Source organism: Hemitrygon akajei, chromosome 1, assembly GCF_048418815.1.
Source record: "Hemitrygon akajei chromosome 1, sHemAka1.3, whole genome shotgun sequence".
Classification (NCBI taxonomy): Eukaryota; Metazoa; Chordata; class Chondrichthyes; order Myliobatiformes; family Dasyatidae; genus Hemitrygon; species Hemitrygon akajei.
In genome coordinates, this window is record NC_133124.1 from 210,248,897 (window position 1) to 210,274,053 (window position 25,157).

General features: G+C 46.6%; 1 protein-coding gene across 1 annotated transcript in view; it reads right to left on the bottom strand.

The window, feature by feature from the left end:
• The window catches only part of LOC140734981 (G protein-coupled receptor kinase 5-like), a 199,506-nt gene that overhangs the window by 52,028 nt on the left and 122,321 nt on the right, over nt 1-25,157 (bottom strand). The window contains exons 3-4 of the mRNA XM_073059759.1: nt 24,753-24,865; nt 5,363-5,440 (exon numbers count right to left, since the gene is read on the bottom strand). Coding sequence (XP_072915860.1) covers nt 5,363-5,440; nt 24,753-24,865 — 191 coding nt within the window. The remainder of the gene's footprint in view (nt 1-5,362; nt 5,441-24,752; nt 24,866-25,157) is intronic.

Here is a 25,157-nt window from a genome sequence, read left to right on the forward strand (position 1 = left end):
GGACCCCCATCTCCCACGACGTGCTCCCTTCGCATTACTACCATCAGATTTCTGAACAGCCAATTAACCCATGAACCCCCCCCCTCACTATTTTTGCTCTCTTCTTGCACTACTTATTTTTCTATAATTTATTGTATATTTTATGTATTGCACTGTACTGCTGCGTCAAAACAATAAATTTCACAATGCACGTCAATGACAACTGATTCAGATTCAGGAGATTCACCAGGACGCTGCCTGAATTGGAGGACTTCAGAAATGGGGAGGAATTGCAGAAGTTTGGTTTATTTTCCCTGGAGCAGGGGAGGCTGAACGGTGACATGATAAAGGTAAATAAGTATGAGAAGTAAAGATAGAGTTATAGGCATCTGTTACTCTCGAGAGACCATGGATTTGCGCCTTAGAAAGTTTCCAGGGCAGGGTTGTATGGGAGACCGGCAGTTGCCCATGCTGCAAGTCTCCCCTCTCCATGCCACTGATGTTGTCCAAGGGAAGGGCAAGGGCCGATACAGCTTGGCACCAGTGACGTGGCAGAGCAATGTGTGGTTAAGTGCCTTGCTCAGGGACACAACACGCTGTCTTAGCGGAGGCTCGAACCAGCGACCTTCAGATTACTAGACCAACGCCTTAACCACTTGGCCACGTGCCAACACAAAGATAGAGCAGATCATTAATATTTCCTTCCCCTCCCCCGTGGCCATCATCATCATTATGTGTTATATCGTATGCTGTGGGTGATCATGGTCTTTGGAATGTGGGAGGAAACCCACATAGTCACGGGGAGGATGTACAAACTCCTTACAGACAGCGGCAGGATTTGAACCCCCACTGGTGATCGCTGGTGCTGTGGCTGATGGGGTGGAGATACCCCATCTGGCCAGCTCCCTGCACACTTTCCATCCGTGCTGGGTTAAGCGTCAAGCTAGCAACTCGGCCTCGTTAAACGACAGACAGCCGCTGAGGAAGTGGCAAAAAAAATGCTGCCCGGTGTGCCACAAGGCGCGAAAAAGAACAACACAGGGTCAGGTGAAGCCATGGGAACGTGTTGTGTGAGCAGCTGGTGCACATCACAAGTCCTGGTTATGTGACCACTAACGCCAGGCAGATAATCTCGGAAGAGCATTGATAATGGCTGGGGTCACCCGTCTTGTAAAGACACTGCCCAGAAGAAGGAGACGTCAAACCACTTCTGTAGAAAAATTTGCCAAGAACTACGTCAAGGTCAAGACTACGATCGCCCATGTCATACGAGGCGGCACATAATGAAGATGATGATGTTACTTCTAGAAGTAGCGCACAGAAGGAATTAAACAACTGCAGGATCTCTCCTTGAAAGCAAACAGCCCAAAAAATAAACCCCTGCACAATACCTTTACAGTGAAGGCTTAAAGTCAAGTGCAAGATTTAGAGCCAAGTCCTCTTAATGGCACAGAATCACATCTCACTTTCTTGATGACAACTCACTGTGGCTGTTACTAATTACTAGGCAACCTGACAAATTAATGTCTAACATAACACACACAAAATGCTGGAGGGATTCAGCATGCCAGGCAGCATCTACGGAAATGAACAAACAGTCGACATTTCAGGCCGAGACCCTTCTTCAGGACTGAGAAGGAAGGGGGAAGATGCCGGAATAAAATGGTTGTTGGAGGGGGAGGAGGCTAGCTGGAAGGTGATCGGTGAAGCCAGGTGGGTGGGAAAGGTCAAGGGTTGGAGAAGAGAGAATCTGATGTGGGAGGACAGAGGACAACAGGAGAAAGGGAACAAGGAGGGGACATGGGGGAGATAATAGGCAGGTGAGAAGTAGAAAAAGATTTCATGACATATGGCAGTGATATTGTGATATTATGCCAGGGGAGTTTGGAGGAGTGGGGAATGGTGGCGGGAGGGGTAGGGAATTTGTTTACTGGAAGAAGAAATCATGCCGTCAGGTTGGAGGTTACCTAGACAGAATATAAGGCGTTGCTGTTGCTCCTCCGCCCTGAGGATGGCCTCGTCTTGGCACGAGGGGGCCATGGACCAACACGTAGGAATGGGAACAGGCATTGTGATTAAAATGTGTGGTCACCAGGAAGTCCAGCTTACAGCGGGTGGTGCAGACGTGCTCGATGAAGCATTCCTCAATTTACAATGTGTTTTAAACTTAGATTTAATCAAGATGGTTGACTGTTTCAATCCCCGTCTGTAAAGCGGCCAAACAAAAGCTCCAAGTTATCAGCAGCAAACACTTGGACAGCATTTTACTTATTACTGGTGGAAACCTTCTGCAAATAAAGGTAAGATGATTGACAGCACAATAAAGAAATGGCCGCCCTCAGCTACCCCGTGTACAACAGACTTCCCGACCCCTTGTTCCGTGGGCGTGGTGCATGAGGGAAAAATCAGAATTCAGGTTTAATATCACTGCCATATGTCGTGAAATGTGTTAACTTTGCGACAGCATTATAATGCAATACATAGTAATAGAGGAAAAAAACGGAATTACTCAAAGTATATAATAGTTAAATAAGTAGTGCAAAAAAAGACAAAGAAGTAGTGAGGTAGTGTTTGTGGATTCAATGTCCATTCAGAAATCCGATGGCAGAGGGGAAGAAGTTGTTCCTGAATCATTGTGCCTTCAGGCTCCTTTACCTCCTACCTGATGGTAGCACTGAGATCAAGGCATGACCTGGGTGTTGGGGGTCCTTAATGATGGATGCCCCCTTTTTTGAGGCATCGTTCCTTGAAGATATACTGGATACCTTGGAGGATCGTGCCCATGATGGAGCAAACTAATTAATGAGGGAAAATTCATTGGGGCTATTTTGTTTTAGAATGAAATTCTACCAGTTCTAGATGCCAGGGGAGTTTGGTGGGGGGGGGGGGGGGTAGTGCAACAGAGAGTTGTACTGGATATGCTGCAATCTGTAACATCGGAACAGTGAACTGTTGGCCTCCTCTCCCGCTGTGGCAGGAGCAATGTCTCTCTCTCCCTCGTTAGCGAGAGTGAGAACCTGTCCGAGATGTCGAAGTGTTGCGATGGACAGTAGTTTTTGATGGAGTGGTTTTTTGTGGTCTCTGGAGGCTAGCTGTTGTGGGAAGGTGGGTGGGGGGGGGGGGGTTTGATGATTTTGCTGGAGCAAGTGGGGGGGTTTGATGATTTTGCTGGAGCAAGTGGGGGGGGGTTTGATGATTTTGCTGGAGCAAGTGGGGGGGTTTGATGATTTTGCTGGAGCAAGTGGGGGGGTTTGATGATTTTGCTGGAGCAAGTGGGGGGGTTTGATGATTTTGCTGCGGCAAGTGGGGGGGGGTTTGATGATTTTGCTGGAGCAAGTGGGGGGGGGTTTGATGATTTTGCTGGAGCAAGTGGGGGGGTTTGATGATTTTGCTGGAGCAAGTGGGGGGGTTTGATGATTTTGCTGGAGCAAGTGGGGGGGTTTGATGATTTTGCTGCGGCAAGTGGGGGGGGGTTTGATGATTTTGCTGGAGCAAGTGGGGGGGGGTTTGATGATTTTGCTGGAGCAAGCGAAGGGGGGTTGATGACTTTGCTGGAGCAGGAGGGGGTTGATGATTTTGCTGGAGCAAGTGGGGGGGTTTGATGACTTTGCTGGAGCAAGTGGGGGGGTTTGATGATTTTGCTGGAGCAAGTGGGGGGGGGTTTGATGATTTTGCTGGAGCAAGCGAAGGGGGGTTGATGACTTTGCTGGAGCAGGAGGGGGTTGATGATTTTGCTGGAGCAAGTGGGGGGGTTTGATGACTTTGCTGGAGCAAGTGGGGGGGTTCGATGACTTTGCTGGAGCAAGTGGGGGGGTTCGATGATTTTGCTGGAGCAAGCGAAGGGGGGTTGATGATTTTGCTGGAGCAAGTGGGGGGGTTTGATGACTTTGCTGGAGCAAGTGGGGGGGTTTGATGACTTTGCTGGAGCAAGTGGGGGGGTTCGATGATTTTGCTGGAGCAAGCGAAGGGGGGTTGATGATTTTGCTGGAGCAAGTGGGGGGGGGTTGATGATTTTGCTGGAGCAAGTGGTGGGGTTTGATGATTTTGCTGGAGCAAGTGAAGGGGGTTGATGATTTTGCTGGAGCAAGTGGAGGGGGTTGATGATTTTGCTGGAGCAAGTGGTGGGGTTTGATGATTTTGCTGGAGCAAGTGAAGGGGGGTTGATGATTTTGCTGGAGCAAGTGGGGGGAGTTGATGATTTTGCTGGAGCAAGTGGGGGGGTTCGATGATTTTGCTGGAGCAAGTGGGGGGGGTTTGATGATTTTGCTGGAGCAAGTGGGGGGTTTAATGATTTTGCTGGAGCAAGTGGGGGGGGGTTCGATGACTTTGCTGGAGCAAGTGGGGGGTTGATGACTTTGCTGGAGCAAGTGGGGGGGTTTGATGATTTTGCTGGAGCAAGTGGGGGGGGTTGATGACTTTGCTGGAGCAAGTGGGGGTGGTTGATGATTTTTCTGGAGCAAGTGGGGGGGTTGATGACTTTGCTGGAGCAAGTGGGGGTGGTTGATGATTTTGCTGGAGCAAGTGGGGGGGGTTGATGATTTTGCTGGAGCAAGTGGGGGTGTTTGATGATTTTGCTGGAGCAAGTGGGGGGGGTTTGATGATTTTGCTGGAGCAAGTGGGGGGTTGATGATTTTGCTGGAGCAAGTGGGGGGGTTGATGATTTTGCTGGAGCAAGTGGGGGGGTTGATGATTTTGCTGGAGCAAGTGGGGGGGGTTTGATGATTTTGCTGGAGCAAGTGGGGGGTTTGATGACTTTGCTGGAGCAAGTGGGGGGGGTTTGATGATTTTGCTGGAGCAAGTGGGGGGGGTTGATGACTTTGCTGGAGCAAGTGGGGGGGGTTTGATGATTTTGCTGGAGCAAGTGGGGGTGGTTGATGATTTTGCTGGAGCAAGTGGGGGGGGGTTGATGATTTTGCTGGAGCAAGTGGGGGGGGTTTGATGATTTTGCTGGAGCAAGTGGGGGGGGTTGATGATTTTGCTGGAGCAAGTGGGGGGGTTTGATGACTTTGCTGGAGCAAGTGGGGGGGTTTGATGATTTTGCTGGAGCAAGTGGGGGGGGGTTGATGATTTTGCTGGAGCAAGTGGGGGGGGTTTGATGACTTTGCTGGAGCAAGTGGGGGGGGGGTTGATGATTTTGCTGCTGCTTGCGTGTGGGAGGGGGAGGGGAACTAGAGGGCTCTAACATTGTTCTGTCATTCATTCTTAGGGTTTAATTTTTCTGTTTCATGGATGTCTGTGAAGAGTAAGGATTTCAGCTTGTACACTGTATACATTCTCTGATATTAAATTGAACCATTGAATACTGAAACTTGCTCAGATTTCTGTGTGGGACACTTGTGGATGAATGAGGCTCGGATGGAATTACCCTCCATACAATCCTTACCTCCTCAGTAAGAAATCTCCGAATGACCTCATTGGCCTTCTCCTTCCTCTTTTCATCCGGTGTCACTTCATAATCTGCCTGGAGACAAAAGAGTGTTGAGCAGTTACAGCCTGAGGATTGACAGCTCACATTCAACCATTAAACCACGGCTCAATCCTTTAACCCCATAACCCTTAACCCTTCTTAGCAATCAAGATCTCACCACTGCCTTAAATACAAGGATTCGGCCTTCATCGACCTCTATGACAATGAATTCCTCAGACTGGATGCCATCGGGCTGAAGAAATTCCTTCTCATCTCAGTTTAAAAGTGATATTCCTTTACTTTGAGGCTGTGGCCTCAGATCGAAGACTCTCCTACTTGAGGGTGGCATAGCACTTCGCTTTATAGTGCCGGTGACCCAGTAAAGTGTCCTGTGATTAGGCTAGGGTTGAATCGGGGAATCGCTGGACGGCATGGCTCAAAAGCCCAGAGAGGCCTATTCCACGCTGTATGTCAAAAAATAAATAACGCAAACATATTCTCTATGTCCACCTTGTCCAGATCTTTCAGCATCCAGTAATTCTCAATACAATTCCCCTCCCCACTCATCCTTCTGAATTCCAATGAGAACATGCACAGCGATATTAAACATCCCTCATATGTTAAGTCTTTCATTCCCAGGAATCTCCTCTGAACCCTCTCAAGGGCCAGCACATCGTTCCTTTGATATGGATCCCAAAATTGCACACAAAATTCCAAATGTAGTCTGACCAAAGCCTTATAATTCTTGCTTTTATACTCTATTCATGTTGAAATGAGTTCTGACATTGCATTTGCTCAGGGGTGCAGTGTTAGTCGGAGCGCACCCAGCACGTCTTTAAGAAAAAAGCCGAACTAAACAAGCTAATTAATTAGGTGCCACCCAGGGTGGTTTGAGGATCTCAGAAACTGCTGATCTCCCAGGATTTTTACGCACAACAGACTCTGGAGTTTACAAAGAATGGTGCCAAAAGCAAAAAAAGCATCCAGCGAGTAGACTTAACAAGATGTTTTCGCTCACAGAACAGCCACTTGCTGGATGGTTTTTGGTTTTGGCACCATTCTTTGTAAACTCCGGAGTCTGTTGTGCGTAAAAATCCCAGGAGTTCAGCAGTTTCTGAGTTACTCAAGTCACCCTGGGCGTCACCTAATTAATTAGCTTGTTTAGTTCGGCTTTTTTCTTAAAGATGTGCTGGGTGCGCTCCGGCTAATACTGCACCCCTGCATTGGCTTCCTTTACCACAGGTTCCACCTGCGTGCTAACCTTGCAGGAATCCTGAACAAGGACTCCCTAGTCCCTTCGCAACTCTGATTTCTGAATTCTCCCCCTTTTACTGTAGGAAGTAGGCTATTTTTTAAATCTTCCTACTGAGATACATAACTGAAGAGTTCCTTACGCTGTACTCAATATGCCACTTCTTAATATGGTGGAATTCTTCAGTAAGATGGAGAGTGACATAGTTAATGCAGAAACAAAGGTTCTGAACTTAAAGGGTAACTTTGAAGGTATGAGATGTGAATTAGCTAAAATAGACTGGCAAATAATACTTAAAGGGTCGACGGTGGATATGCAATGGCAAGCATTTAAAGATCGCATGGATGAACTACAACAACTGTTCATCCCAGTTTGGCAAAAGAATAAACCAGGGAAGGTAGTGCACCCGTGGCTGACAAGGGAAATTAGGGATAGTATCAAGTCCAAAGAAGAAACATATAAATTAGCAAAAAAAAAGCGGCACACCTGAGGACTGGGAGAAATTCAGAGACCAGCAGAGGAGGACAAAGGCTTAATTAGGAAAGGGAAAAAATATCATGAGAGAAAGCTGGCAGGGAACATAAAAACTGACTGTAAAAGCTTTTATAGATACGTGGAAAAGAAAAAGATTGGTCCCTTACAGTCAGAAACAGGTGAATTGATCATAGGGAACAAGGACATGGCAGACCGATTGAATAACTACTTTGGTTCTGTCTTCACTAAGGAGGACATAAATAATCTTCCGGAAATAGTAGGGGACCAAGAGTCTAATGAGATGGAGGAACTGAGGGAAGTACATGTTAGTAGGGAAATGGTGTTAGGTAAATTGAAGGGATTAAAGGCAGATAAATCCCCAGGGCCAGATGGTCTGCATCCCAGAGTGCTTAAGGAAGTAGCCCAAGAAATAGTGGATGCATTAGTGATAATTTTTCAAAACTCCTTAGATTCTGGATTAGTTCCTGAGGATTGGAGGGTGGCTAATGTAACCCCACTTTTTAAAAAGGAGGGAGAGAAAATCCGGGGAATTATAGACCGGTTAGTTTGACATCGGTGGTGGGGGAAATGCTAGAGTCGGTTAAATAAGATGTGATAACAGCACATTTGGAAAGAAGTGAAATCATCGGACAAAGTCAGCATGGATTTGTGAAAGGAAAATCATGTCTGATGAATCTTATAGAATTTTTTGAAGATGTAACTAGTAGAGTGGATAGGGGAGAGCCAGTGGATGTGGTATATTTAGATTTTCAAAAGGCTTTTGACAAGGTCCCACAAAGGAGATTAGTGTGAAAACTTAAAGCACACTGTATTGGGGGTATGGTATTGATGTGGATAGAGAATTGGTTGGCAGACAGGAAGCAAAGAGTGGGAGTAAACGGGACCTTTTCAGAATGGCAGGCAGTGACTAGTGGGGTACCGCAAGGCTCAGTGCTGGGACCCCAGTTGTTTACAATATATATTAATGATTTAGACGAGGGAATTAAATGCAGCATCTCCAAGTTTGCGGATGACACAAAGCTGGGCGGCGGTGTTAGCTGTGAGGAGGATGCTAAGAGGATGCAGGGTGACTTGGATAGGTTAGGAGAGTGGGCAAATTCATGGCAGATGCAATTTAATGTGGATAAATGTGAGGTTATCCACTTTGGTTGCAAGAACAGGAAAACAGATTATTATCTGAACGGTGGCCAATTAGGAAAAGGGGAGGTGCAATGAGACCTGGGTGTCATTGTACACCAGTCATTGAAGGTGGGCATGCAGGTACAGCAGGCGGTGAAAAAGGCAAATGGTATGTTGGCATTCATAGCAAAAGGATTTGAGTACAGGAGCAGGGAGGTTCTACTGCAGTTGTACAAGGCCTTGGTGAGACCGCACCTAGAATATTATGTGCAGTTTTGGTCCCCTAATCTGAGGAAAGACATTCTTGCCATAGAGGGAGTACAAAGAAGGTTCACCAGACTGATTCCTGGGATGGCAGGACTTTCATATGAAGAAAGACTGGATCGACTAGGCTTATACTCACTGGAATTTAGAAGATTGAGGGGAGATCTTATTGAAACGTATAAAATTCTAAAGGGATTGGACAGGCTAGATGCAGGAAGATTGTTTCCGATGTTGGGGAAGTCCAGAACGAGGAGTCACAGTTTAAGGATAAAGGGGAAGCCTTTTAGGACCGAGATGGGGAAAAACTTCTTCACACAGAGAGTGGTGAATCTGTGGAATTCTCTGCCACAGGAAACAGTTGAGGCCGGTTCATTGGCTATATTTAAGAGGAAGTTAGATTTGGTCCTTGTGGCTAAAGGGATCAGGGGGTATGGAGAGAAAGCTGGTACGGGGTTCTGAGTTGGATGATCAGCCATTGATCATACTGAATGGCGGTGCAGGCTCGAAGGGCCGAATGGCCTACTCCTGCACCTATTTTCAATGTTTCTATGTTTCTTTGTCTACCCCCTAAAATGTCCAAGGCAGTCTCACTACCTTCGCAACACTGCCTGTCACTCCACCTATCTACAATTGTGGCCACAGTGTCTCCATCCAGATTATGAATGCATTATCTGAAATGCTACTGTCCTGACACTGCCTTCCATGGAACTCCACCAGTCATCAACAGCTGTTCTGAGAAGGACCCCTTTACCTCCACTCTTTGACCTCTGCTACTCTTCTGCCTTGCTAGTGCATTGCCTCGAACATAGAGTCATACAGATATTCTGTACAGGAACAGGCCCTTCAGCCCATCTGGTCCAATGCCGACCAAGATGCCTATCCAAGCCAGACACACAAAGTGTTGGAGGAACTCAGCAGGTCAGGCAGCATCTAGGGAAGAGAATAAATCCTCAACGTTTCTGGCCGAGACTCTTCTTCAGGGTGGAGGGGGAAGGGCGAAGATGTCTCAATTAAAAGGTGAGGGCGCAGGGGAAAGAGGTTAGCTGGAAAGTGACAGGTGGGTGGGAAAAGTCAAGGGCTGGAGAAGAAAAAATCTGATAGGAGAGGACAATAGACTGTAAGAAAAATGGAAGGAGTGGGGCTTGGTGGGGAGTAATAGGCAGGTGAGAAGAAGCAAAAGATCAGAGTGGGGAACAAAAGAAATGGGGGGGGCAGAATTTGCTAATCAGAAGGAGAATTCAATATTCATGCCATCAGGTTGGAGGCTACCCAGATGGAATATGCTCCTCCACCCCGAGGGTGGCCTCGTCTTTGTACAAGAGGAGGTCATGGATCGACACGTCGGAATGGGAATGGGAATTGGAGTTAAAATGGTTGGCCACCGGCAAATCCCACTTGTGGCAGATGATGTGCAGGTGCTCAATGAAGCGGTCCCCCAATTTACTACGGGTCTCACCAATGTAGATGAGACAGCATCAAAGCTAATCCCAACTGTCTGCACCTGGCCCATATCTGTTGGAACCTTTCTAATCCATGCAGTTGTCCAAGTCTCTTTGAAATGCTTTTACTGTACCCACCTTAACCACACCCCTGGCAGCCTGTACCACACACCCATCACCCTCAGGGTGAAGAAGATGCCCCCTCAGGTTTCTACCAATTCTCTCTCCTCCCACCCCAAACCCATGCCTCCAGTTGCTGGTTCTTCAAACACTGTGCATCCATCTTACCAAGATGTTATAAACACAAGAGATGCTGGAAATGTTGAACTACACAAAACATCCTGGGCTCACGCCTCATTTAACAGCCTTGTGCGCAGCACCTTATCAAAAGGTAAAAAAGGAAGGGCAAAAATCCTCCCTGCCTTGCCTGGCAATCTTGCCATTTCTTTAGTGCCTACCTGCTTTTCACAAGTTTGAGTTGCTCAACCCAGCGCAGATGGCAAGCACGCATGGAGCCGGCTGGATTCGAACCTGGGAGTCCAGTGCAGATACCACTGCACCACCAGCACAGACCACTTCACCAAAGGCTTTCTCAAGACCTTTCATTACGACTGACAAGTCAGGGTCTCAGCCCGAAGTGTCGATTGTTTATTCTTCTCCAATAGATGCTGCCTGACCTGCTGAGTTCCTCCAGCATTTTGTGTGTGTTGCTCTAGACCAGGGGGTTCCCAACTTGTTTTATGCTATGGACCTATACCATTAAGCACGAGGTCTGTGAACCACTGCTTGGCAAGCCCCCTGCTGTAGATTCTCAGCATCTGCAGAACCTCCTGTGCTTATGAGAGGATGCTGTCCTGTTAAAGGTGTCGTCTTTTATAAAGACAGCAGTTTCACTGTTTAGTGTTGTCAATAGTGTATATTTCTGCTTTTGATTAGGAAGCCCATCTATTCAGTGCAGGCTTGTACTGGAGTGAGTCACTGTTGTTTCTCCTGAAGAAGGGCAGATTCAGCCCCAATTATCTCCACTGGCCATCTACGTCTCAACCAATTGGGAACCCTGCACATTAAGTGCTGTGTTTTGGTACGGCTGTGCAGCAGTTAGTGTAATTGACACACAACTCCAGTGACCCAGATTCCACGCTGACCTCAGGGTCTGTCTGGGCTGAGTTTGTACACTCATTCCTCCCCCATCCCAGAGACACGCCAGCTAGTTAACGGGCTGCTGTACGTTACCCCCATTAGCGGCAGGTAGCAGTTGACTATGGATATGGTCAAGTTGATGGGCCTGCAAGAGAAATTGGGTTGCAGGGAAGTAGGGAGGTATGGGAATGTTCTGAGGCCCAACAATAATTATGTAGTGGCCAAATGGCCTCCTCCTATGACATAAGGTAAAGTAAGAATATGAGAGATATCTCAAAAGCAAGATATTTTGCATATATTGGTACTCCAGAGCTACACAAACCCAAACACACACACACAAAGCCATTGGTCAGATCGCACTTGGAATATGGTGAACAGTTTTGGATGTGCTGCCATTGGAAAGGGTCCAGAGGAGGTTCATGAGACTGATCCTAGGTATGAATGGGTTAATGTACGAGAAGCATTTGATGGTCTGGGCTTGTACTCATTGGAGTTTAGAAGGATGGGTGGGGGGGGGGAGGTGAAATTATATAACTGAAACCTATCAAATATTGAGAGGCCTAGATAGAGTGGATGTGGAGAGGAGTGAGGGAGCCTAGAACCAGAGGGCATTCCTTTTGACCAAAGATTAGGAGGAATTGCTTTAGCCAAAGGGTGGTGAATCTGTGGAACTCATTGCCATGGATGGCTGTGGAGGCCAAGTCATTGAGGGTATTTAAAGCAGAGGTTGATAAAGTGCTTGATGTTTAAGGGTATCAAAGGTTATGGGGAGAAGGTAGGAGAATAGAATTCAGAAGGATAATAAATCAGCCATGATGGAGTGGTGGAGTAGACTCGATGGGCCAAATGGCCCAATTCTGCTCCCATGTCTTATGGTCTAAAATGTTGGAAGAACTTAGCAAGTCAGGCAGCATCTATAGAAATGAAGGAACAGTCAACATTTTGGGCCAAGACCCTTCATCATGACTGAAAAGGAAGGAGGAAGAAACCAGATTAAGAAGGTGATCGGGGTGGGGAGGGGCAGAGGGAAAGGAGTACAAGTTGGGTGGTAGAGAAAAATGTACTGTGGCAGTCAGCTCTGGGTTTTGAAAAGCAAAGCTGGAGGAACTTCAAAGTAAGCACTTCAATGACAGCAACATAGGAAATATTGGAACAGAAATCTGGCTGAGCGGAGGTATATCACTCAAGTCCACAAGTATCGTCTTACAATACAGCCCAAGGCAAACGCAGGAGACAAATCTTGAGCAATAAGTGCCTCCTACACTGCGAGGGAGAGACAGGACCTTGCGGAGGGAAGCCCTGTTCCAAATCCCAGCTTTAGTGGTAATACTCCCATCGCCTGCCATCAACTCCGCTTCGGGTGGCAGGGAGGAGATTGCCTGCCACCCTGCCGTCCAAGTGCAGCGATTGATCGGTGCGTGCACAAGCATTCTCGCAGAAATTCACCGGCAGCCCTCTCACCAAGTCAAGGACAGCAGACTGTGTGCCAGTGTATCCAGCAGCTTTGAGTAGACATGTGAACTGTTGTCAACTACTTTAGATAATCAGCCATTCTAGTCTTGTGCCTCGCTTTTACCGGAGTCAGTTTCCCTCTCTGCCGTCCGGCCAACTTCAGATTTCATTCCCCTCCACCTTTTACCAGTCTGCCCCACCCTGCACCGCCACCCATTCTATCACTACATTCCCCACCTCTCTGCCTCCATCCTGGCACGGGCTTCCCTTTCTGTCCTCTCCACTGCTCCCCTCTCGGCCTGCAACTTTACACCTTTATACTTCTTTCCAGTTCTCTGGAGAAGTTGTCAGCCTGGAGCGACAGCCCTATTTCTCCCTCCATGAATGCTGCCTGGCCTGCTGAGCACCTCCAGCATTTTGAGATTTTATCCTGGATTTTGGGTGTCTGCAGGGTTTTGATTCCAGCTGACGGTCTACCAGGTATGCGAGGCACAACCATTGCATGGAGTGGCACACAGGCACTGCAGCCAACGATGGGTAGTGTAGCACCTCGGCGTTAAGAGGAAGTTTGTTCACGGGTTTGGCAAGTGAGACAGAAGACCCTATTTACAAATAAGCACATCTGCCATTTATTTACAGACAAACGGTAATAAAACATTCAAGCAGACATCTAAGTCATCCAAACTTAGAAAAACTATGACAGTAAACATTCAGTAACACTTCAAACTCAACAGGTACTTCATTAAGTCTCCCTAAGTTATGCAACTACTTGGAAAACTAAACATTCAACAGGTATTCAGCCAAGTGTGAACACGGTTCTTCGACACAGATCAAGGGAGCCCCTGGAGACAAAGGAAAGCTTGCAAGTCTCTCGCACGTGCTATTCTTATGCCCCTGAGGCTTCTGAAACCAGACACCAGTACCGTGGCGAGCCAGGCAACCAATGGGAAAGAGCTGTTGCATTCCTCGAAAGGGCCAATCAACAACCGGCAAGGCAAAAGCGGCTTTCAACCGACAAGTAAACCTACCCTTCACGTTAAACATGGCGCCTGTAATGGGGACGTGATATTGCAGAATCTGCAACAAAGGTACCATTGGTAAAGAGGTGTCACCTTCCCCCCCCCCCATTCTAGTGCTGCCCCCAGCCCTGCTTTTCTCTGCAATCTTGAAGGTTAAAGATTAGTTTTATTTGTCTCGGTACATCGAAACATACAGTAAAATGTGTCGACTGCGTCAGTGACCAATACAGTCCAAGCATGTGCTGGCGGCAGCCTCTTAATGTCACCTTGCTTCTGGTGCCAACAGAGCATGCCTATAACTTACAAACCCTGATGTCTTTGGAATGTGGGAGGAAAACCAGAGTATTCCTTGGCCAAACGTTTTAATTTCAATTCCCAATCCCATTCTGACATTCCTGTCCATGGCCTCCTCTTGTGCCAAAATGAGGCTACCCTCAGTGTGGAGGAGCAACACCTTATATTCCGTCTAGGTAGCCTCCAAACTGCTGGCTTGATTGTTCATTTCTCTTCTGATTAAAAAAATTTCACTTTCTCTCCTCTCTTCTTCTATTCCTCAATCTGGCCTCTTACCACTTCTCACCTGCCTATCATCTCCTTCAGGTCCACTCTCCTCTCGTATCAGATTCCTTCCTCTCCAGCCCTTTACCTTTCCACTCACCTGGCTTCACCTATTACTTTCTAGCTTGTCCTCCTTCCTCTCCCCCCACCCCACCCATTTTTATTCTGGCACTTTCCCCCTTCCTTTCCAGTCCTGATGAAGGGTCTCAGCCTGGAACGTCGACGGTTTATCCGTTTCTATAGACGCTGCCTGACCTGCTGAGTTCCTCCAGCATTTTGTGTGTGTTAGCCAGTGGAAAGCCATGCAGTCACAGTGAGAACATACAAACTCCTTACAAACAGTGGTGGGAATTGAACCCTTAATCACCGTCACTGTGAAGCGTTATGCTAATTGCTATGCTACCCTGCTCACACAGTGATCTTCTGATCAACCTCAGGATCTTCCTTTCGGAAAACTAATTTGGGAAAACTGCTTAGACCAACACAGCGTGGACATATGCCCTTTGACCCAGCTTGCCCATGCTGACCTTAATGTACATCTAAGCCAAACCTATTTGCTTATGTTTAGAGTCAAAGACATAGAGTCTTACAACACAAAAACAGACCCATCACTCCCACTCATCCATGTTGATCGAGATCCCCAACCAAGCTGGTCTCACTTGTCTACATTTGGTCCATATCTCTCTCTGTTAGGATTCATATCAAGAGGACTAGATCATAAAAGGAAGAATGTAATGTTCAAACACGAGGAAATCTGCAGATGCTGGAAATTCAAACAACAACACACACAAAATTCTGGTAGAACACAGTCTGGAAAATGTAATGTTGAGGCTTTATAAAGCACTGGGGTATTGAGAGCAGTTTTGGGCCTCTTATCTCAGAAAGTATGTGCTGACATTGGAGAGGGTTCACGAAAATTATTCCGGGATAGAAAAGTTTGTCCTATGACGAGTGTTTGATGGCTCTGAGCCTGCATTCACTAGAATTCAGAAGCATGAGGGTGACCTCACTGAAACCTATCGAATCTAGAAAGACCTTAATAGAGTTGGATGTGGAGAGGTTGTTTTCAACGTTGGGGAGTCCAACACCAGAGGGGACACGGTCTCGGAACAGAGGGTTGTCCTTCTAGAATGGAAATGAGGAGCAAGTTCTTTAGCTAGAGAGTGGTGAATCTGTGGAATTCACTGTCACAGGCAGCTGTGGAGGTCAAGTCATTGAGTATATTTAACGCTGAGGTTGACAGATTCTTGACTAGTCAGGGCATGAAGGGATATGGGGAGGAGACAGGAGATTAGGGCTGAGAGGAAAATAGATCAGCCACAATGACATAGCAGAGCAGACTTGATGGACCAAATGGCCTAATTCTGGTTCTACGTCTTATGGTCTAAACGTTTTCCAATCCATGTGCCTGTCCAAATATCTTTCAGACGCTGTAATTGTACCCACATCAACTACTTTCTCTGGCAGCTCACTCCACATATGCACGGCCCACTGCAAGAAGAAGTTAACCCTCAGGTCTCTTCTAGATCTTTCTGGTTCACCTTAAATCTACAGCTGCTCAGAGATGTGGATTACACAGGATCCACCGGTCAAAATCTACCTCCGCGTACTCTACAATACAGAAGTACATGCCGAAGTTCACACTGATGCCTGGTGCAGCCAATGCAAAGGCTCTGGGGGAAAGCATTGTAATCTGGGCTCCTTCCACTGCCTCACAAAAAGGGGCCGAGTCAGGCAGGGAATGGTGCGTTATTATCCCCATGGGTCATCTAAACAGCAATGGTGCTATTGTTTTAAAAATAGGTTAACATTAATGGATGCAATGATGAGTGAAAAATACTTTGCACTGTTTCTTTTTTGGTATATATTATTATGAAGAAAGTTTATTTTAGAAAGCAGATAAAAAAAAATTGTCTTTAACTCAAGAGCCAACTTGGGCAGAAGATCACTCAATATGCCAGATCCTCCCTGTGTGAGAATCGTTTCCTCGGAACAGAGGGAGAGGTTCAGAACTTCTTTTCGACAGGACCGCGGCCCCCCCAACATGATTGACCACGGACCCCCCCCCCCCCCCCCCATACACGACTGACCGTGGACAACCCCCTGGCTTTTGTAGTTCTAAAGAAAGGGTGTTTAAACTGATCAAACAAGCCTGTGAGCAGGAACCACAAAAGCAATGAAGTAAACCAGCTGCCTTCGAGAAATAGATAATGGGGCTTGGCACAGACAGGGAATGACGGGGAGTACTGCTCTGCGGTAGAGAAATCTGAATGCAGTAGCGAAGTATAATGTATAAATACTGGGAAATAACAGCAAAGATGAGGATTCTCAAAGCACTTTGCCGCTCATTAATTACCTGTAATGAAACGGAAGTGAAGTCCCACCAGCACTGGTTGAGTAATAGCTAGCAAATCCATACAGGGTGAGAAGTAAAATCATTAGCCATGGGATTTTTCCTGCTTCTTCCGTCAACGTCATGCATCTTTTACATTTCTCTTAAGGATGATAGAGCCTTGATTAAGTGTGACATTATTCTCTGACACTGTCTGGGGAGCTAGGGTACGGGTTGAACACAGAACATAGCAGAGTACAGCACAGTACAGGCCTTTCGGTCCATGGTGTTGTGCCACCATCCAAGGTCAATCTAACCCTTCCCGCCCGCAGATTTTTGCAAAATTGAAAGAAATTCTCAATTAAGAATCTCTTAACTGTCCCCATTGTATCTGCCTCTACCAGAATCAGAACCAGATTTAACCTCACTGGCATATGTTAATGCAGCAGTACAATGAAATACTTAATAATAGGGGAAACCCCCATGAAATACAGTAAGCATATTAAATAGTTTAACTAAGTAGGGCAAAAATAGCAATAAAAAAAGTAGTAAGGTGGTGTTCATGGGTTCATTTCCCATGCAGAAATTGGATGATTTAGGGGGAAGAAACTGCTTCTGAATCGTTGAGTGTGTGCCTTGAGGCTTCTGTACCTCCTTCCTGATGGTGACAATGAGAACAAGGAATGACCTGGCTGATGGAGGCCCTCAATGATGGGCGCCACCTTTTTGAGGCATCGCTCCTCGAAGATGTCTTGGAGAAGCTCGGAGAAGCTGTGCCGGAGGGGATGGTCGGAGGTTCGATGAACTCGGAATCCGCTGCAGTCAGGTCGCTTTCACTGTGCGCTGCGTCTGCGAGGCTGGGTCCGACGGAGCTTTCACTGTGTGCTGCGTCTGCGAGGTTGAGTCGGGCGGCGCCATGGAAGTCCATAACGGGGGTATTCCCTTCTGCCGCCGGCGTGGGATGACGAGTCAATCGGGACCCTGAGGACTTGTGGAAACTGTGTGGTGCTTTCTTTCGAACTTATAGTCTTTTAACATCTTTGGACTATTTTTACCGTGCCCATGGTCTGTTTTTTTTATCAATTATTCTATTGTTTGCACTGTTGTAACTATATGTTGTAACTATGAGGTTTTGTGCAGGTCTTGTAGCTTTAGTTTTTGGTCTTGTTTTGTCTGGTGGATTTGGAGCTCCTTTCCGGGGAACGCGCTAAGATGGTAGCGCGATATTAATACGCAGCAGCCTCTCCGGACTCTGGATTGGGGATTGCCAAACGTTACGTGGATTTTCTGGTGTAGTCTGTTTTGTCATATGCCTTTCTGATATCATTCTGGAGGAACGCTGTCTCATTTTTTAACTGCATTGCATTTGTGGTTTCTAAATGACAATAAGCTGAATCTGAATCTGAATCTGATATCACGGAGGCTGGTGCCCATGATGGAGCTGACTGAGTTTACAACTCTCTGCAGCTTACTTTGATCCTGTGCAGTAGCCCCCCCCCTCCCTTACCAGACGGTGATGCAGCCAGCCAGGATACTCTCCACAGTAGGCCTGTAGAAAGTTACGAGCATCACCGTTGGCAGTGTTTCCCATGCACCCACCACCCTCTTTGCAAAAAAACCTACCTCCGCATGCCACCTATACTTCCCGCCAATCACTATAAAATTATGACCGCCCCCATGTATTAGCCATTTCCCCCCCCTAGGAAAATTGGCGCTGGCTGTCCCCTCTATGCCTCTTGTCCCTCTCGTCATCCAAAACATCGCGCTGAATCGTGCCTGCAACCTCTTCAGTGCAATCACATCTTTCTGATAGCGGCAACCAGAATCATACATAGTAATCTAGACAATGCTTTACCAAGTTGCACTATATTCTCTGCCCCGGACAATGAAGGCAAGCTTCCTGTGTGGCTGCTTCACCAGCTTACCGGCACACGGCAAAGCGGTTAGCGCAACTGGTTCACAGCGCCAGGCGATCACCGATAAGGGTTTGATTCCTGCTGATCTGGAACACAGAGCTATTCCCCATCTCTCTACCTCCTAAAGGTCCAGACTGGTCCAACCTTGGAGACCAAAAGGAGGACATTTGAACAAATTACCATCCATCAGAGTGGATCTACCTCCAAGTGGGCCACAACCTTGTCATAGGGTTTGGAGGTTTGCGTGACTCAATGAACTGGAGAACTATGCTGGCTGGAGTTAGCGCTTTATGCTTTGGCGCCCACGCCAAACAGGTCAAAGGGTTGAGGTCAGATTAGGAGAGGTGCACCGGTCCTCCAGGTTCAGGGGTTCTGGGGTTCAGCTCTGGGCTAACAACCCAGACTGGTAAAACAAAACTGTTACAGAAACAGCAATGAAGAATCCTTCTACATCTGAGTGCGATAGTATTCCTGAGTCTTCTCCCAGGACTTACATGACCGACAATAGTGGAAACCAAGAGGAAGCTACTGACACAATGAAGGAAGCCCTGAACACCACCAGAGATGGAGTTTCTTCATTGCTGCTCTAAGCTCAATGGTAGAATGGGCAGTAAGTAAGGAGTGGACGAGTTAAAGAACCTGGGAGGAGGAGGTACTTGGCAAAACAACTAGTCGCAGCCTTTCCCGCAATTATTCTCCACAATGGCACCCCACAAGGTCGCATCCTCAGCTCCCTGCTCCACTCCACAAACAGTACACTCCTGGCTGTGGCCAGATTCTGCTCGAAAACCGTCTGCAAGTTTGACGATGCTATGATCGCAGTGGGCCGTATCTCAAACAATAAGCGGGAGTGCAGGAATGAGATAGAGTGCCTAGTGGCGCGGTGTCACCTCAACAATCTTTCCCTCAGTGTCACCAAAATAAAAGAGCTCGTCACTGAATCAATGGGGTTTTTCCCTTGGTCCTCTGGTTTCCTCCCACAGTCCAAAGACATAACACTGGTCATTAAGGGTTTGGGTTAGTTGAATTTGTCTGGGGTTGTTGGGGCTGCATGGCTTGAAGGGCTGGAAGGCCCACTCTGCGCTGTATCGCAAAATAAAATATGATGTACCCAGCAGGTCAGGCTGCATCTGTGGACTCACTTTAAGGGCCTCGACAACTCATGTTCTTAGTATTTATTTGTTTGTTTATATTTACACAGTTTGGTTTTGTTTGCGCATTGGTTGTTTGTCAGTCTTCATGTGCATTTTTTAAGCAATTTTATTGTAATTCTTTGTTCTACAGAGAAAATGAATCTGTAAGAAAATGAATCTCAAGGTAGAGTATGTTGACATATTTGTACTTTGATAATAAATTTACTTTGAACTCAATTTTGGAGACATTGATTATGGACCCAATTACAAGCCATTGATACATATTAAAAATCAGTGGTCCTAAAACACACTCCAGAAAGAATCACACAGTTTGCAGGCTGATTGAGTGATCTGGTTCTTTGCTGTCTCCTTGGCTGTTCCATGAGGCGTGTGGCCTCAAGGCCTAGAAGCCTGGAGATGGGGCGCGAGCCCACGATCAACTCCATTTCTCGCCCAAGTAAGGTGCTTAAGAAGATTGAAATCATTGAGGCCAGTTAGGAAGGCGATGGGGTTTTCAGCACTGTCTACCAGCCTCTCGCTTACTACTGCCGAAGATGTCTGCATGTGGTGGTCTCTCCTTCTCTCTCCTGCTCACTGTTCCCGGTGGAAATCCGCTGCGTTTGCATGGTCATTCTCTCTCTTGATACCATCCCAGGACGATGCTGGAGTTCTGGGTCTTGGGCAAGGTTTAATCGATGCAGCTTGCGGGTTGAACTCTGTAGCTCATGCTATGACGTGTTTCTGGTTTCTGGTCATTCCTTTTTTTTGTGGCTATTTTGGACAATTTTGAATTGGGGCAGCCTACAGATAATGAACAGTGAGCTGAACCGAACAGCTTGGACTCTTGATTTGGTGTTTTATGTTCTACGTCTTTTGTTTTCCTTTCAGTTGCCGTTCGTGTGACTTTTTTTTGTGCATTGGGGGAGGGTCGGTGTTCTGTGAACAGGTTCCATGGTTTTCTTTGTTTCGTAGCTGCCTGTGGTGAGGATGAATCGCAGGGTTGTACACGGAACACAGACTTTGAATCTGCAGACTGTTTCTCAGCTAGCTTTGCATCCATACTGGCAATGTCCCACTAATATCACAGACTTTCAACCAGGAGGGTAAAAAGTTTCTCAGTCTGCTGCTAAATCATCGTACTGAACATTGCAAAATGCCACTGAGGGAAACAAAGGGAAACATTCATCTGGCAAACTTTCAGTGTACACAAACACTGAATATAGCTCAGACAAAAAAAAACATAATTACACCAGGAAGACTGCTGCAGAATTGTAGGTCCTTAAGAAAATTTTCTGGGTGGAAAGACCTATCTGAAAGAGTACAAAATAGCCTGCAAGTGAATGATTTTGTAACTTCTGGATAGATATCTTGTGTTAGGTCAAGTTATCAATAAATTGAAGGAGATGGCGCCAGTGAACAACACAACCAAAGGCAACGTACTCCAGATAATTCATGAAAATACTACTACTTCTTCCATTAAGTATGATTCTGCTACCATTGGAACCTGTGATTTACATTTTGATGCATGTTTTCAGGCCGATTGAGTGATCTGGTGGTTTGCTGTTGCCGAGGGAGTTCAGTGAGGTCTTGGCCAGTGTGTGAGGCCTGGAGACGGGCGCGAGTCCATGATCAACTTCACTTCTTGCCGATCTCACTGACTACAGCATGGAGCAAGATGGAAATCAATGGGGACGAGAGCAGAGGGCGAGGGATATTCAGTGTCGTCTGCCTGGTTTGACCAGTCTCCCTTTCCTTCTCACTCGCTGATGCTGAAGGAAGGTGCTTGTGTTTGACCAGACTCTCAATAGTGCCAGGGTCTTTGGTCTTGGGCAAGGTTTAATCTACATGGTTTGTCGATTTGACCTCTGTCGTTCATGTTATAATGCGTTTCTGGTTTCTTGTTACTCCGTTTATTATTGTTGTTTTGTGAGATTTTGAACAGGGCAGACTGGCTCTGCGGCCTGCAGTCAGCAAATGACAGCACTAAACTGAACTAGGCTGTTTCAATAACTTTGTGATTTGATGCTTCACATTGTGTGTTTTTGTTTGTTTTTTTTGCAGTTTGCACATTTTGTTCTTTCTCTTGTGCGCTGGGTGTTTGATATTTCCTTTGGACAGGTTCCACAGTGTTTCTTTGTTTCGTGGTTGTCCGTGGGAAGACAAATCTCAGGGTTGTGTACTGCACAAATATTTTGACAATAAATGTACTTTGAATTTGACTAAGAGCTGCGGTATCATTCCACAAGCAGACTACAGGAATGGGGAGGGGGGCCTCATGAAGTTGTTTTGACACAGTGAGACCTAGTCATCAGATTCAGTCCTCTGTTAAACAAGCCTGCAATACTCCAGGTGGGTCCACTTGTCCTACCTGTGGGCTGAAGGACATACAGACGTAATTGTCGCACTACCTTTCCAAGGGTAATATAGAGTGGCTACCAGGCGCGGGCTTTGTTGACTACTCGGAGTGGCGACCTCATTAGGTACACCTTGCAACCCAGGGTGGCCCTCTGCTGCCGTCGTAGCCCATCCACTTCACGGTTCCATGTGTCGTGTGTTGACAGACACTCTTCTGCACGTCACTGTTGTACCGTGTGGATATTTGAGTTACTGTTGCTTTCCTGGTTACTGGTTACTGGTTCAGCTTGAACCAGCCCGGCCATTCTCCTCTGATGTCTCTCATTAACAAGGTGTTTTCACCCACAGAACTGCCACTCTTTCGATGTTTTTTTTCCTTTCTTTTTTGCACCATTCTCTGTAAACTCTAGAGCTGGTTCTGCTAGAAAATCCCAGGAGATAAGAAGTTTCTGAGATACGCAAACCACCCTGTCTGGCACCAACAATCATTCCATGGTCAAAGTCATTTAGATCACATTTTTTCTCCATTCTGATGTTTGGTCTGAACAACAACTGAACCTCTTGACCATGTCTGCATGCTTTTATGCATTGAGTTGCTGCCACATAATTGAGTGATTAGATATTTGCATTGCCAAACAGGTGTGTAGGTATACGTAATAAAGTGGTCACTGAGTGTATATCCAACAAGTAAAACAGGAGGTGCGTTGTGACAATCTCCCATGGTCTTCAGCACCAAACAATCCCCTGCGTGTATGTTGCTCCATATTCCAGCATCTGCAGGCTCTTTGTGCCTCAAATGGCCTTCAGATCGCATCTGGAGCCTGAGCAACTTATTAAGTTCTGTATTCACGAGAAACCAGAAGAATGAGGAATGATCTCATTGAAATGTAGCAAATGGCGAACGGCCTTGATAGAACAGATGTGCAGACGATGTTTCCTGTGGTGGAAGAGTCCAAAACCACAGGACACAGCCTCCAAATAACCACATAACAATTACAGCACAGAAACAGGCCATCTCGGCCCTTCTAGTCCGTGCCGAACACTTACTCTCACCTAGTCCCACCGACCTGCACTCAGCCCATAACCCTCCATTCCTTTCCTGTCCATATACCTATCCAATTTTTCTTTTAAATGACAATATCGAACCTGCCTCTACCACTTCTACTGGAAACTCATTCCACAGAGCTACCACTCTCTGAGTAAAGAAGTTTCCCCTCCTGTTACCCCTAAACTTTTGTCTCTTAACTCTCAACTCTGGTTGGGGGCTGTCCTTTTAGAACAGAGATGAGGAGGAATTTCTTTAGCCAGTGAGTGGTGAATCTGAGGAATTCTTTGCCTCAGGTAGCTGTGGAGCCCAAGTCTAAGGTAGATTCTTGATTGGTCAGGGCATGAAGGAATACAGGGGAAGGCAGGAGCCGAGACAAAAATGGGATCAGCCATGGAATGGCGGAGCAGACTTGATGGACCAAATGGCCTGAATCTGCTCCTATATCTTATGGTCTTAAAAGCACCACATCTCAGTGGAGTTTGCCATGCATTCTGGGCGTTCTGATTCCACTGCGAACCAGAGCCTTTTGGATAAACAGATTCCAACTCAATCAGCACATCAGTTTCTTCCCTCATGCTGTTAACGCCAATACAGTGAAAAGCTTACACTCTGCACTAAGATGCAATCCGGACCCTTCCCCACCAACTAAACATAATACGGTGTCCATTTTGACGTTAACTAAAATGGGGGCACTGGAGAAGTTTTTTCCCTACTGCGGCCACTTTGCTGAACAGTTAACTGCCGGTTAACTGTCGGCTAACTATTACTTGGATTGCACTACCTGTATGTATAATCTATATTTTCATTTATATTTATCATTATTATTGTTATGAGCAGAGAGACAACATCTGCCGGAAGTAAATTCCTTGTATGTGCATAGGTACTTGGCGATTAAAGTCTGATTCTGATTCTGATTCTGACCTCTTAACAGAGTATTGAGCTCAGTCATCTCGATGACAATGTAGAATTCTACATGTATGTCTGTTACAAAGTCCACAAGCTGAGCATCAGCCCCCACTTAGCCAAAGGCTTCACAAAAATCCTGTGGCCAACAGAGCCAAAGGCTTTAGCTAAATCAATAAGAACAATGGCTAGACAAATTCATGGGGCCGCACAGTAATGTTGTGTTTAGCGCAACCAGGGGAATCAGCAATCGGGGTTAAATTCCCATCGCTACCTCTAATCAATTTGTACGTCTCCCCATGACTGAATGTGCTTCCTCCGGGTGTTCTGGTCTCCTCCCACGTTCCAAAGACGTACAGGTTCGGGTTATTAAATTGCGAGCATACTACGCTGGCAACGTGGCATGTGGATTACCCCCAACACCTATTCAGACTATGTTGGTTGTTGATGCAATGGCATCTCACTGTATGCTTCTACGTTCAAGGATATTTATTGGATACTGCAGGGCACAACTGGAGTAGATGCAGAGAGCATTGTCTTCATTAATGGAGAAGCTTGGGATGTGGGGGCACAGCCTCAGGATAAAAGGACATTCCTTTCGAATTGAGACATGGAGGAAAGGTTTCAGCCCGAGGGTGTTGAATTTGTGGGGTTAATTTCCATAGAGAGCTGTGGAGGTCGGTTCTTTGGGTGTATTTAAGTCAGAGATTGATAGATTTGTGACTGTTAAAGGGTTACAGAGAGAAGGCAGGAGAACAGGATTTTAAAAAAGACAAATACGCTTCAATGGTGCAACAGACTCGATGGGCTGAATGGCCAAACTCTGCTCCTACACCTGATGTGGAAACAGACGTTGGATTCCTCAGGACTACAAACGGACTTGACTCAGGAACTTTGACACACGCTCAGTCCCAATTTGACAACAGAGCTCGGCGTCTTACCACAGTGTCGAGGAACCTGATGCACCTCCTCAGCTTCAGCTTCGTCTCACAGAACTGACGGAAAAGTTCGCGCCCGATCGGCTGCTTGTTACACAAGCTGTCGTAGTCTCGCTCTGGAAGACAATGGAAAAAGAAATCACTTATTTGGTACTTCTTGATCGGGAGCCGACGCTGTACAACGCGCCCTGGCCTGCATTTTGGAGGAACCATGAACTTATGCAATCTACTTAACCAGAAAATTGCTGCTGCACCAAAGCTTTCGCGCTTCTCAGCAGCAGGTAGTCCGCCCCTCTATTGGTCCGCTCAGAGGCTCTTTATTAGCTACACCTGCTAGTTAACGCAACTATCTAATCAGCCAATCACGTGGCACCAACTCAATGTAGAAAAGCATGCAGACATGGTCAA